This window comes from Eufriesea mexicana, unplaced genomic scaffold (genome assembly GCF_001483705.2).
Source record: "Eufriesea mexicana isolate 0111107269 unplaced genomic scaffold, ASM148370v2 scaffold2928, whole genome shotgun sequence".
NCBI lineage: Eukaryota > Metazoa > Arthropoda > Insecta > Hymenoptera > Apidae > Eufriesea > Eufriesea mexicana.
In genome coordinates this window covers 593,744-606,516 of record NW_016911035.1, presented here as the reverse complement: position 1 = coordinate 606,516, position 12,773 = coordinate 593,744, and the positions used below count along the sequence as shown (strand labels likewise).

The 12,773-nt window shown below is 55.9% G+C and overlaps 1 protein-coding gene across 1 annotated transcript in view; it reads left to right on the top strand.

Annotated features, from left to right (window-relative positions):
• The window catches only part of ds (dachsous cadherin-related 1), a 45,673-nt gene that overhangs the window by 4,671 nt on the left and 28,229 nt on the right, over positions 1 to 12,773 (top strand). Inside the window, exon 3 of the mRNA XM_017904575.1 lies at positions 1,727 to 2,206. Coding sequence (XP_017760064.1) covers positions 1,727 to 2,206 — 480 coding nt within the window. The remainder of the gene's footprint in view (positions 1 to 1,726; positions 2,207 to 12,773) is intronic.

Here is a 12,773-nt window from a genome sequence, read left to right as displayed (position 1 = left end):
CCGAAGGATGATGGTTTGGACGAGAGGAAGGCGGAAAGAGCGAGAGGGAGAGTGGGTCGATAGAGAAATTAGGGGTGCATTTCTCGGCGAGGGAATTCGCGTGGTGGCCGAGTATCGCGGGGACCGGAGAAGATCGGCATCTCGATACCTCGAAGTCGTGCAGAAGATGCCACGGTGCCGGGAGACGACGGTCGAAGGCTTCGTCGTTCTTTTCGGTCGTCGCGCTTCGGCTGAACGCGAGGGAACGGAAAAGGATGGAAAGGAAGAAGAGGCTGGACGGCGGCAGGAGGAGGAAGAGGGGCAGGGGTAGTAGTAGGATGGCGAAGCGAGAAGCACGAAGAACGGAGGGGACTGGCCCTTGACGCATGACTCCAATGACACTCGTACCTATAAATCTCGCCGCGCTCCGAGCTCCGCGCGGTCGAGTCCATATATTACTATGAGTTACGGGTGTAAACCGTTTAAACATCGGATTACCCGTTTTACATACTGTCTTTAATATTAACACTTGCGTCGGGGTTCGCCTAAATCAGCCTGGCCAACCAGGAGTCCGCGTTATCGCGTTCGCGCCTCTTCGCCCTCGTGCCTGCATCGATTAATTAATCCCTAGTCGCGGTTGCCATCGTCGCGATCGTCGTGGTCGTCGTGGTCGTGGTCGTGGTGGTCGTGGTCGTGGTCGTGGTCGACGAAAGGAAGAAGGATCGCGGTACGCGATTAGGCTTCGACGAATAAGGTGATTTACGGATAGCGATCGAGGGAGCGTTATTACTTTCCGTCAGACCGTATATCACTCTTATACGGAGGTAGGCGATACTTTAACGGGCAAACGAATTATCAGCGCGCAGCCGACTTTCTTTCCATTCTTTTTGATCCGCTTCGACTACGAACAACAAAGAGGAGACACGGTGGCGGTTCGCGGGGCGAGCAGTACACCTGGCATATTGATCGATCGATTCGTCCGTATAATTGCTCGGAAAGCGGCGTGGCACGGGACCACGAGGACGACGAGCACGACTACGGCGACGACCACGACGACGACGACGACGACGACGACGACGACGACGACGACGAGGACGACGAGGACGACGAGGACGACGACGACGAAGAAGAAGAAGAAGAAGAACAAGACGACGAGGATGTCGCGACGCGACAGCGGTTGGGACTAGGACGCGCGCGCCAGCCATTTGAGCACCCCGAGAAATTCCTTTCGCTTGAAATATTACCACGAACGCGTTACCCTGCACCGGGGGTAAGAACTCTGGCCCCCGACACGCGCGCGCTGCGCTTCGAACGACGCGCGAGCGAGAGAGAGAGGGCGGCAGAAGCGTAAGCGAAAGAGAAAAACGGAAGGAACGAAGTTCGAAGTACGCGAAAGAAAAAGAAGGAAAGAGCGGAGAAAGAGAGGCGGTGGAAGAAGTAGGTAGGAAGAAAGGAGGTAGGAGGCTGATTGGCTCCGAAAAAAGGCAATGGTACGGGGCGCTGGTGATTTATGTCGACCGGCTCCGAGCGTCCCCGTAGATTCGTTCTCTACGCCGGCTAATACCCCGACATTATTTGGCTCGATAAGAGGATTTCACCGGAGACTGAAATAAACATAATCGCTCGGGTTCGCACTTCTGGTCTCCGCGTGACAAGTTCCACTGTATACACAGTGCTTCCCAACCTTCGACCGTCCTCCATCTAACCCGCGAACGTCTAACCTTAATTGCATTCGCATTGTTCGCAGGGGGCCTGAGTACAGTGGCCATCGTGAGGGTGCAGGTGACGGATGTGAACGATAACCGACCGATCTTCGAGCCGAGAAAGTACAACGTCACGTTGAAGAGCGACGGCCCGATCCAGGGCCCGATCCTCAGGCTGGTAGCCACGGATTTGGACGCCGGGCTTTTCGGACAAGTGGCTTATCGAATCACGAACGGGAACGAGGCCGGTGTTTTCCACATCGATCGCAACACCGGCGAACTACAGATCGCGTGGCCGAGTCTGTTGTCCAGGTCGCCGTTGCACCAGTTGAACGTAACGGCGACGGACGCGGCCGGTCTGAAGAGCAGCTTCGACGCCGAGGTCCGGATCACCACGTCGTCGCCGGGGCACAGAGTCGCGAGCTGCGACAAGCCGCGTTACACCATCACCGTGAAGGAGACCGTGCCGCAGAACAGCATCGTCGGTGGCGTAAAGGACGGTGGTTCGTCTTCCTCGTCGTCAGGTAAGCACGTGCGCGCGCGATCGTTAGCGATTACTTTGGCTGCGAACATTCCGTCGTCGTTCGGCAATGTTTATATTTCTTCCGCGTTGCCGCTGTATTATCGATTTCCGGTGAGGGAGCAAAGCGTGCCGCATACCAGGCTTAATCGACGGAGTTTGAAAAGCAAGGTACGATCGTTGGCTCGGTAGCCAGCGAATGCATCGAAAACGTATTCCACGCGCGGCGTTACCGCGTTAGCATAGTCGCGTCACGAGAAAACGCCGGCGACGTAGCGAACGGCCACGTGTTGGTGTACGTGCAAGCATGTAGAGCCACACAGTCAGCGGGATCGTATAGGAACAGGTAGAACCCGAACCCGACTATTCCTCGTCCCTCTTTCTCGTCGTCCACGGAGAAACCGACGCGACATGTAAATCATACGGGGGAGTCTATTGTGCGCGATATCTCGGAGGAACGTCGTGGAACCCATCGTTTCGTCCGGTGCGCGAGCTCTCCGATGACATTCGTCGGTTGGTTGCTCGTTCGCCGCTGGTGAATCGACGGAATCGATGGAACGGCGTGGAATTCCGCGCGACGCGGAATTAGGAAGGCAGGAAGGCAGGAAGGCAGGAAGGCAGAAAGGCAGAAAGTCAAAGGAGAAGAGGACGCGGCGAATAAGGGTAAGGTCGCGGACGAACGGGTGGGTTGGTCGGTGCGGACGCGATTCTCGAAGGGTTAGGTTGGCGCGAGGGTGGAGGGGAAAGGTAAAGGCGGGAGAGGTACGTATCCGTGTTTCCACACTGGTGGTACATCCGATGCAAGATACGGCGCGTCACGACCTGCGCTCACCGCGCCATATACCCGATGCACCGTGTAAAGTGTCTCGTGGCGTATCGACCGGCACGGTTCGCTACGTTATAGGCTCGAGAATGGTGAATAGTTTACACGATGGTGCCTTACCGGTGGTCGTATTGTTCGGCCGCCATGGCCCGCATATGCAGCCTGTTGCATATCAATGCGCGAACCTCGAGTGTGTTCCTCCTCCGACGTCGAGCGACGTCGTGCCTCGTTCTCTTTCCTCCCTTCGTTGCTCTCTTTCGCTCTCGTTCCTCCGCTCTCTCTCTCTTTCTCTCTCTCTCTCTCTCTCTCGGTCGTTTCGATCTCTTCTTTCGCGGAGAGAGTCCCTTCGATCGATCTCGCGTTCCTCCCGTCTCCTTCTCGGCGCTCATATTCCCTCGCACGCGATTGAAAGAGAGAAACGAGAGGACTCGCGAACGTGGGCTACGCTGGCCGAGGTTAAAAGGTAGGTATTCAGACCTCGGCGAACGCATGCACCCGATTCGTAGGGGATCGCGATCCTCTTTGTCGCGAGTCGCGAGTCCTCCGCGCTTCCAGCGATCCCAACCGCGCGTCGGCAGACGCGTTTCTCGAATTCCTCGCGTTTACCTCGCTGCGATCGCGATCGTAGATAAGTGGTAATTACCGCGCCAACGACGTGGGTGAATCCGAGAATGGCGGCGCGTAGCCGCTCCGAACGTTCGCCGCGTCCTTCGTCCTTCCGCCTTGTTCCGTCCATCAGCGCGACAATCTGCCACGTAGAAAGCGGAAGAAAAGCGGAAAGCCGCGGAATCGCGTTTCACGCGGCCCGATACCGAGAGGTTCCCTCGTCTCTCGCAGCCTCTCCAACTCGCTCTTCCCTCATCGATCCGATCGATCCGGCGATTTCGGAGCGCGGCTTCCAATCGGCCACGCGTCCCAACGAGAACCTGTTCGCACGGAAGATCGAGGTCTGGCACTCGGGCCCACAATATTTGACACACGGCAGCCAATCAGATTATCAGATTAAAGTCGGACGAGCCGACGCGGCGATCGTCGGCACAGGTGCGATTCATTTTGCGAGAGAGCTCGCGCGCGCACGTCCTCCGATCTTCTCGCTGCTGTTTCTCGTTGTTCCTTCGCCGACATGGCACCTGCGTGTCCCCGACGAGGGTTGCACGAGGGTACCGCGTAACGTCCATGCGACGCGACCGAAACGCTCGAGGGTAGTAGAGTTCGTGGCTAATCTGGTTCCTTTTCACCGAGTTCTAGATCGCATTTACATAACTATTATACACGGCGAGTGTGCGGACATTAACGCCGAATTCATTAATTTCGTATTTATTACGGAACATCGAACGACGTTATCAGATCGTCTGGCTAAAGGCAGCGTCGGGAGACGTTATTGCCCGTTTACGAGCACCTGTTTTGATAAGAACGGTGGGTTCTTTCTGAAAATACGAAAAACAGTTCGGTCGTTATAGAGGCGCATGATCGTGGAAGAAGCGCAGAGGCCGTTAAAAGCAACGTAGACGAACTCCTTATTGGGCAGGGTTCGGCCGCGAACGGACCGACAACCGTACGATCCTTCCATAAAACCTGGCGACAAAGTGAGGAACGCGCTTCATTTTACGGCCGAGTTTATGGTACCTGGCAGAGAATCATCGGCCCGTGATCGCGTCGACTAGAGACGACCGGTCTTATCTTATCCGCGGAACGAGCGGCCGCTCCCAAGTTTTCTCGGCTTTTCGATCGTTCTTGTACACAGGGGTGTATTATAGTCGGGCGATCCTGGCGACCGAGATCGGACCCTGCGTTTCGGAATAAAAATCAGCGAAACTCGAAGCCGAGTCGAATTTCGACTGCTCCGACCGAGTACCGAGTAATTCCTCTCGAAATACGGGTCAACCGTTGAAATCGACCTACGCGTTGGGATTTCGACCGGCAAGCGGTTGCGTAACGCAACTGTTAACGCGTCGAAGATCCGCGTGATCCGTGGATCGTATAGTAGCGAGAACGGAGCGAGATGGAATTACGCGAGAATTCGTTGGAAGCGTAATCTTCGGGGATTTCTCGATGGAGCGTTTCGTGCTTTTCGTACCCTGGAATTCTTGTCCGGAGAACGCGCTTCGAGTGTGGTGGTCGGCCGCTAGAAGAGGAACGGAGAAGGTCGGTTGGCGCGAGACGACGGACCGGGATGGGAAAAAGACGAAGGCAGAGGACGGTGGCGAAGAGGAAGAGAAGAAGGAGGAGAAGGTGGACCGTCGTCGTCGTCGTCGTCGAGGTCGCATAAATCGTCGCGAGTCGGATACCGGGCAGCCGAACGCGAGCCGCCATTGTCCACGACTTTTTTCCCCTCTCTCTTTCTTTCTTCCCTCAGAGCTGCTGTTACGGAGCTGCACTCTTTGCATACGCTTTAAATATCACCGCTCTGCTCGCTTTGAAGACTCCCAGCACCACGTCTTTTCCTCTTCTGCGCTTCTTTTCGAAGGGACCTGGCGAAAGCCTGGGGTTCCAGGCACGATGCGCGTCGAAGGCGAAGCCGAAAACTCGTTTCGCTTTCCGCCCCTTCCATCCTCCCATCGCGCTTCCATTTTCCACCGTCCGACCCGGTCATCCGAATATTTTCTACTTTTCATATCGTTTCCTTGGGCCAAGACGAAGACGACAGAATACGAGGAGGAAGAAAAAGGAGGAAAAAGGAACGCGTGGTCGTAATTTCGAGCAACGCGTCTTCGAACGACCCATCCTCGAGTTCTTTAATTGGTGAAAGGGGTAATTGTTACGATAGCGTGGTCGGGGCTGTTTCCGAATGGCCCTCGGTCGTGGTAACGTTATTCCGTGTTCCGAGATAATCTATAGACGGAATAAAAATTGGTAACGGGGGTCGTCGATATCGTTGCTGTACGACCCACCTTGACCTCGGAAAAGCGGTTTCGAGTTTTCGAAAAGAACGACACGGCCCGGGCTAATCTTATCCGGCCGGCACATCGTTAGTCTTTAACGAATTTAACGACGACACTATATAAAAATCAACGGGCAGTGACGTCGTTTAAAGGTGTCTATAAAGATACACGGAGATATAATTCGGGGACTGATCTGGCTGTTACGACCACGGCGAAAGTTCCGTAAAGGATCGTCCGCGGTTCGAGCAATTCCACCGATAGTCGAATTAAAAGGAGGAAATTTGTGGCGAACGCCTGACCGACAAAAGGAAGAAGCATTTCGGGGAGACACACGAGAGACACGCGGTAGATAAAGAAGGGGAGGATCCGTCGTGGTTCGGAACGAGGAGGTCGCAAAAAGTAGGATTCTTCCTTCCTCGAAGATGAAGTATTCCGCATGGCGAAGCGGCCGATACGTTAGCTCTCCTTCCACCGTGTCTTCTTTCGAGCAGCCTTTCCTTCCTTTTTCTCTCCGATCTTCGGATCTTCCCTTCCCTCCGTGCGCGCATCGTGCTTTCGCCGGACTTGCAAATTTCGCGCAGGCATCGTCTTTTCTGCAGCGGGGTCCGCAGCGGTGTGCGCGCCGCGACTTTGCATCCCGAAGAGCGAGGAGAGCGAGGAGAGCGAGCGACCCAACCTAAACCGTGCTACGAGATCCGCGCGGAAAGATAGCGAGGACTCTCTGCCACGGCAGGACGAATGCTCGCAGTCCGATTTGCGTAATTCCGTTCGTGGAATTTCACTTCCACCTCTCGACTCCGTCTCTCGCGACCACCACCGTTCTGTTATTCGCAAAGAAAACGCCTCCCCCGTTGACAGCGTAGATAGCGGAATCGTCGGGGGACTACGTCGGGCGGAACTGTGCGAGCGTTTCGCAGTTTCGGAGGATACATTTTATGCGTCGGAAACAAATTTGCTTCGAAGCACATCCAATTCTCTTAATTAAGAAACGATGTTGGCGCGGCTACGATAGCCATTCCCGGCGATCGTTCGTTTGGATCTCGATGACCCGAGCGCGCAGGTATTCGTACGGTCAGCGTGGAATTAAGAGACGCGCATTAGGATCTCCGTCGGTGAAGGAGGCCGCGGAACAAAAGGGAAGAGAAAAGAATGCAGCAGGGACGGAAAGGAGAAGCGGCTTGGCGGCAGCAGTCCGCTTCGCGTATGATAATCCCATGGCTCCGGCATCCGTTTGCATCATTTTCGACAGCCACTGTTTATTGCCGCATGCAAATCGCTCTCGAACGCGACGACGGCAAGGATCCCGTGCCACCGTTACGAACCGGCGGTGCCCCGATCGAGCACGCGTCGCGGGTTTCTCTCGATAACTCGCAGGTGTCGAAATCTCGCGGGTTTAGAATCCGAGAAGAAACGGTTTCTTCCGTTCCTCGCGGATAGAGCCTGGTCGAAGAATGCTGATTCCGGACTCGCGAGACAGCGCGATGTTCTCCGTTGCGTCTGTGGCGCAATCTATCAGGGAGGAGGCGCGATATAAATCGTCGGGATGTTCGGCGAGTTGGGGACAGGAAAAGCACATCCTCCGCGGTGGAAGAATCGTCCTGCGCGTGGTTATGGCCAGTCGGGGACGTCCGAGGGGACCGTTTTCAATCGGCGGGAGCCCGCACGAGGAAAGCGGACGGCCGTTGCAGAAATCGCGGACAGGTCCGCGTGTAAACGCTTCCTCGCGATCGACTAGGCGTGTGCAGCCGTTGGGGCAAGTGTGCGTGCGAACATATAGATGCACAGATAGAGGTGCGCTACGAGGCGCGATGAGCGCGCGGGGCCCGCGATAGAACGGCTCCCCTTCTCGGGCCACGTTGGGCCTATGATGCGCCTTCTCGACTCTTATCTCGCGCCTCGTTATCGCCGTTTACCATCTCACGGTCCGCAGGGCCCTCTGCGCGATCCTCGTACATGCACGTGCGCGTCCATAGATCTTTTTCTCGCTCTTTCTCCGATCCTTCTCCGATTCGATCCCCTTTTCCCCGTGCCCTCGCTGCTCCTCGATATTTCCTGCCAGGGGAAATTATCGCGGGCTAATCCTGGACGAGATCGTCGAGGAGAGCCGGTCGAGCGGAGGGAAAAACGCGCGGATAATTTTTGAATAGATACGCGATCGATACGCAATCGATACGCGTAGCCCGGAGCATAGAGTTCTACCGAGACGTCGGAGCCAAGAGGGTTGGCGCGGCAAACAGGCAGAGTACTGGACAACGGTAGCTAATGTCGAGCGTCATTTTATTTTCGCTCGGTCGCAAGCTGCGCAACCTTATTGTCGCCGTCCATTGTCTTGTCGTTCTTGCCGCCCTCCGCTTCTAAACCTTCTTCTTCTTCTTCTTCTTCTTCTTCTTCTGTGCCGTCCATTGTCTTGTCGTTCTTGCCGCCCTCCGCTTCTAAACCTTCTTCTTCTTCTTCTTCTGCTTCTTCTTCTTCTTCTTCTTCTTCTTCTTTTCCTCCTTCCTCCCCCTCTGTAACCCGTCGGCCAAGCCAGACCATTTAGCCGCATCTGCGGACCGAGACGTTTTACGCGTGTACAAAGCTCTATTCGTTTGTTTACCGGTCTCGATGCTTGCATTTCTTGCGCTATTGTGCGCCGCGAACACGCTCGCTCCGCCGCTGCTTGCCGCGTGCTAACCAGCCAGCCCTGGGTCGAGCATTCGCGCGAACGTATGGTCGTACCGTGATTCGCGTGTTACCGCTCTTGCTCGATTCCCAGAGGCGTTGCGCGATTCGAGGGGAAGTCGGCTGAATAATTTTGAAATTCGAAGTCCTATCGACGACGGAGTAAACACGGAGCCGTAGCCGCGCGTGTACCGTACATACGTACCTTACGTACATACGCGGCGAGAAGCGGAGGCACGTCGATATAGCTGTAAGAGGGACGGAAGGTGAACGGAAGAGAGCAGGAGGGACGGCGTTGATGCGTTAAAGAGAAGCCCGGAGAAGCTCGGAGCGAAGGGAGACGGAGCGATGGGTGGCGGTCGCGAGAAGGAGAGAGGGAGAAGCGAGACCCCCGTCAACGACAGCATACCTTTACCACGGTATCGCTTCTTCATCGCATTCGTCGCGTCGCTCGACGCTACCGCGACTCGCGGCTAATCATCATTATTTAATTACGAGAACGTTTTTCGTTAGACTGCGTAGAGTGTCGGTGGTTCGTGGAGGCACGTCCCCTATCGTCGGGGTTCATTCTCTCCCCGTCGCGTTTTCACAAATTCGTATCACTCGGGGGCCTCGGGGCCGAAGAGTCGCGCGTGGATTCTACGATTTCCCGTGACCGAAAATGGCGGCTGTTTGGAAAACACCGGCAACCACGCGCAGCATCTCGACGCGGACGCGTTCCGATCGCGGCGGGTAAAAAGGAGCTGACCGGTGAAAGGAGGTCGGATCGGAAAAAACGGTGGCAAAACGGTTCGATGCTCCTCTCTCGCTCTCTTTCTCTCTCTCTCTCTCTCTCTCTCTATTTCGATCGGCCCGGCGCCGCTCGTCTAAACGTATTTCTCAAATTTGATCGCGCAGCGTTCCCTAATTAACGAACGGCGGATTCGATCGTTTTCGCTGGGTGTCAAGCCCGATCGCGCCTATCTCGATCGTCGCTATTACCGAGCCTACCTCGTCCAATTAAAAATCCAGCAATTTATGCAAACGGTCGGGCTTTTATTGGCTGCCGACCGGACTCGCGTCGCCGAGACATTCCGAAATCGATCGCGGGATGCCGGGACGTCGAAAGTCGCAAGCGCGAAGCTAAGAGGGCCCCGAGAGGCTGCTACGGACCGGCGGATCCTATTCGGCAGGGGTGTGGGCTGGGCTGGGGGCGAGGGGGAGAGGGGGGAATAGCTGGTAATTCGGTGGCCGATTGGCCACGGCGGACCGGCCGCGGGAGCGTTTTAGAAGGGCCGAGAGAAGAAGAAACGAGGTGACAAAGTATTCACCGGAGGCGATTACAAGCTTTCCTCCGCGCTCGTAAAGGCCGGTGTCTGGTTCACGTGGTCGGGGGCTACCGCGAGCGACGGTGCCGCCCCTGAAGACCGAGCGGTGGAAGCAGCGGTGAGCCAGCCAGCCCCGGCCAGCCACCGACCGACCTCGAGTGGGATGGCCCGTTACGAGCTAATTAGCAAAATAAGAGAAACTCTCTGTGAGGTATACAGCGTCGTCGTAGCAGCGCAGCGTAGGTAAGAGAACTTGCGCGTCCTTATACGGCGTGATCGAATCGTCAGTCTGTAATTTATCGCGAGTTTTCTTAACCCGGAATGTTCCTCCTTGTGAAACTCGGTACACCGGTTTTTTCTCCTGCCCTCCCTGCGTTTCTTCTTTTCCTTCTTTTCCGACCAATCGAGCAGCAATTAAACGCGATGCTTAGAGAAGAATATCTTCCGTGCGTTATACCCGCTCTGTTATAACGTCCACGTCGAAAATGGTATAATCGCCGGCGATCCGATTATAAACAGCCAACGGGGGCCGTCGCGTTCCGACGGTAATTACCGTTTCTAATTAACCAAATGAACGTTTCTTGCGTCGCGTTTTGCCGCTGGTTCGCGTGCTTTTTTCCCGTGCTGCGGCACGAAAATCGCGACTATCCGCGTTTACAAATAGTCCGGAGTCGGTGGCCGGCGTTGCTCTGCACGGCTTTGGAAAAACTTTCCCGACTATCGGTTACCCACGGTCATCGGTCATTCGAAGAAAACGCTGCTTCGAATTAAATAGAAAAAGCGTGTTACGAGGTTTCGTGTGGAACGCGAACCCCGGTATAACAGCTGCGGGAAAATTAGTCGGCAAAAGGGACGGAAGACCCGGGGAGGATAACCGGCGGGGACCACGCAGAATTGCCAGCAGGCTTCGATCGTTTCTTACCCTGGCACACTGCTCGTCCGCACGCGATGATCGAACGAACGATCTAATGGGAAGATTTCTTGGCCGCATGCCGTAACGTCGCTGTTTATTAACGCGAGCTAACGTTTGCCTGCTGGCTTTTCTTCTAGAGGAGAATGCGGCACAGCTATGCGACGCGATTCGAACCGTGAACGCTCGATATCAATTAGACGGTTTTTATCGCGATTCCACCGCCGTATCGGCGGCTCGTTTATACGAGGGTGGCGACCGCGCGTCACCCACCGTCGGAGCGTGTACCGACCGACGAAAAACAAATCGCGCGCCACGAACCCGAACCAACCACCAACCAACGCGTGTACACGTTCATCCCCGAGCAGGGCCCGACTTTCGTTCTGCTCGCGTCGCGCCTTTTCCCCTCCCGATCCCGATCTCGACCAACACTCGCAGCGGAGTCGAGCGGAGCGGAGTGTGCGAGCGCGCGCGCGCGCGGCTCGCGTTGCACGTGAGAAAGAGCCGAGCGGAAGCAGGACGAGGTATCGTCGCGCAAGAAAGGCGGACAGAGAGCGAGGGAAACGAGAAAAGGAGCACGGGAACGGGAGTCAAGGAACTAGAAATGAATTCCATTTGTGCGATTGAGAGAGAACGAGCCGGGAACGGCGAAGCCGAGGGAGAACGAGAGGACAGGATAAAAAGGGCTGGCACGACGTTGGTCGCGAGAGGAACACGCCGTCCAGAGGGTTGTCTTGCCTCTCTCGCGGTAGGCCTCGTGGTAGCCGGAGCAGGACGGAGGTACGCGAGTGTCCGAGGGTGAGAGAGGAGGAGAAACGGAGAGCGGGATAGGAAAGAGGATGCCGGGTACAGCAAACGGAACTCGGGGCGTAGAAGGAGACACGGATAGATTGTAAATAAGAGAGGGAACGGCGGTGGTGAACGCGCGGGATTATTCCGAATCGAGGAGCTCTCGACGAGTTTCTACCGGCTCGCATTGTCGGTACGCTAGAGGCCACGTTGTGGTACGAGGTGTTGCACGGCTACGAGGTGTTACGGGGATATATTCCGAGCGTACCGCGCACGTGTACGCACGCGTACGCACACGTACACCTGTGCAACGGCGCGTACCTGATCGGTAAACCATTGACTGGAACCACCGCTCTCGTGGCTATCGTGGCGCTCGATTTAAGAGCCTCGCGGCCCCGCTCCTCGTCCGTATCGGCGAAATTCGGCTTCGTTTTCGACGTGGACCGATAAACGCGACGGTACTTTGGCGAACAACGTTTAGCACCGGTCGCTGTGAACGGAATTGGATGTTCGGTCGTGGTAATTCAGCCGGCGATTAAATTTGCATTGCTAATGGAACTTTACGACTGCGGAGATTAAGAGATTAGAAGCGATCTAACGTCGAATCTGTGTTCCGACGATTAAAACGCACGGGGACCGACGGAATACGCGTCGCTGATGCGATACCTTGCTCCGTTTACCCAATACTCGACGTTTCCTGGAACGATCGTTGGACTGTACCGGATCGTGCGAGGATCGCTGGAAACCGAATTCCATCGAGCACGACGCGTAGCGCCAGCGATCCATCCTCTCGTCCGCGAGCGACTGGCCGAGACTTTGGCGGGATAAATCACGTCGGACGTATGTATGGATCCGTGTAGGGTTCGCGATTGTACTCGCCGCGACGCGATGCGACGCGACGCGAGTGGACGCGAGTGGACGCGGCGTATCGACAACTGGCCGAGAGGACGCGAAAGGGCGAGAATCAGTAATGAGTACGTTACGGGTTTCTTAGCTGACTCGTATCGCGGCAAAAACTCGCTCTCGATTCGATCCACGAAGCACGGAGACGAACGCACCAAGAGGAGCGGAAAGAGGGAAGAAAGGTGGAGGCAAGGAAAACGAGCCAAGAGGGAAGAGACGACGGAGGCAGAGGATGAGGAGGAGGATGGGAAGGAAGGAGGTGGATGAAGAGGAGGAGGAGGAGGAGGGGGAGGAGG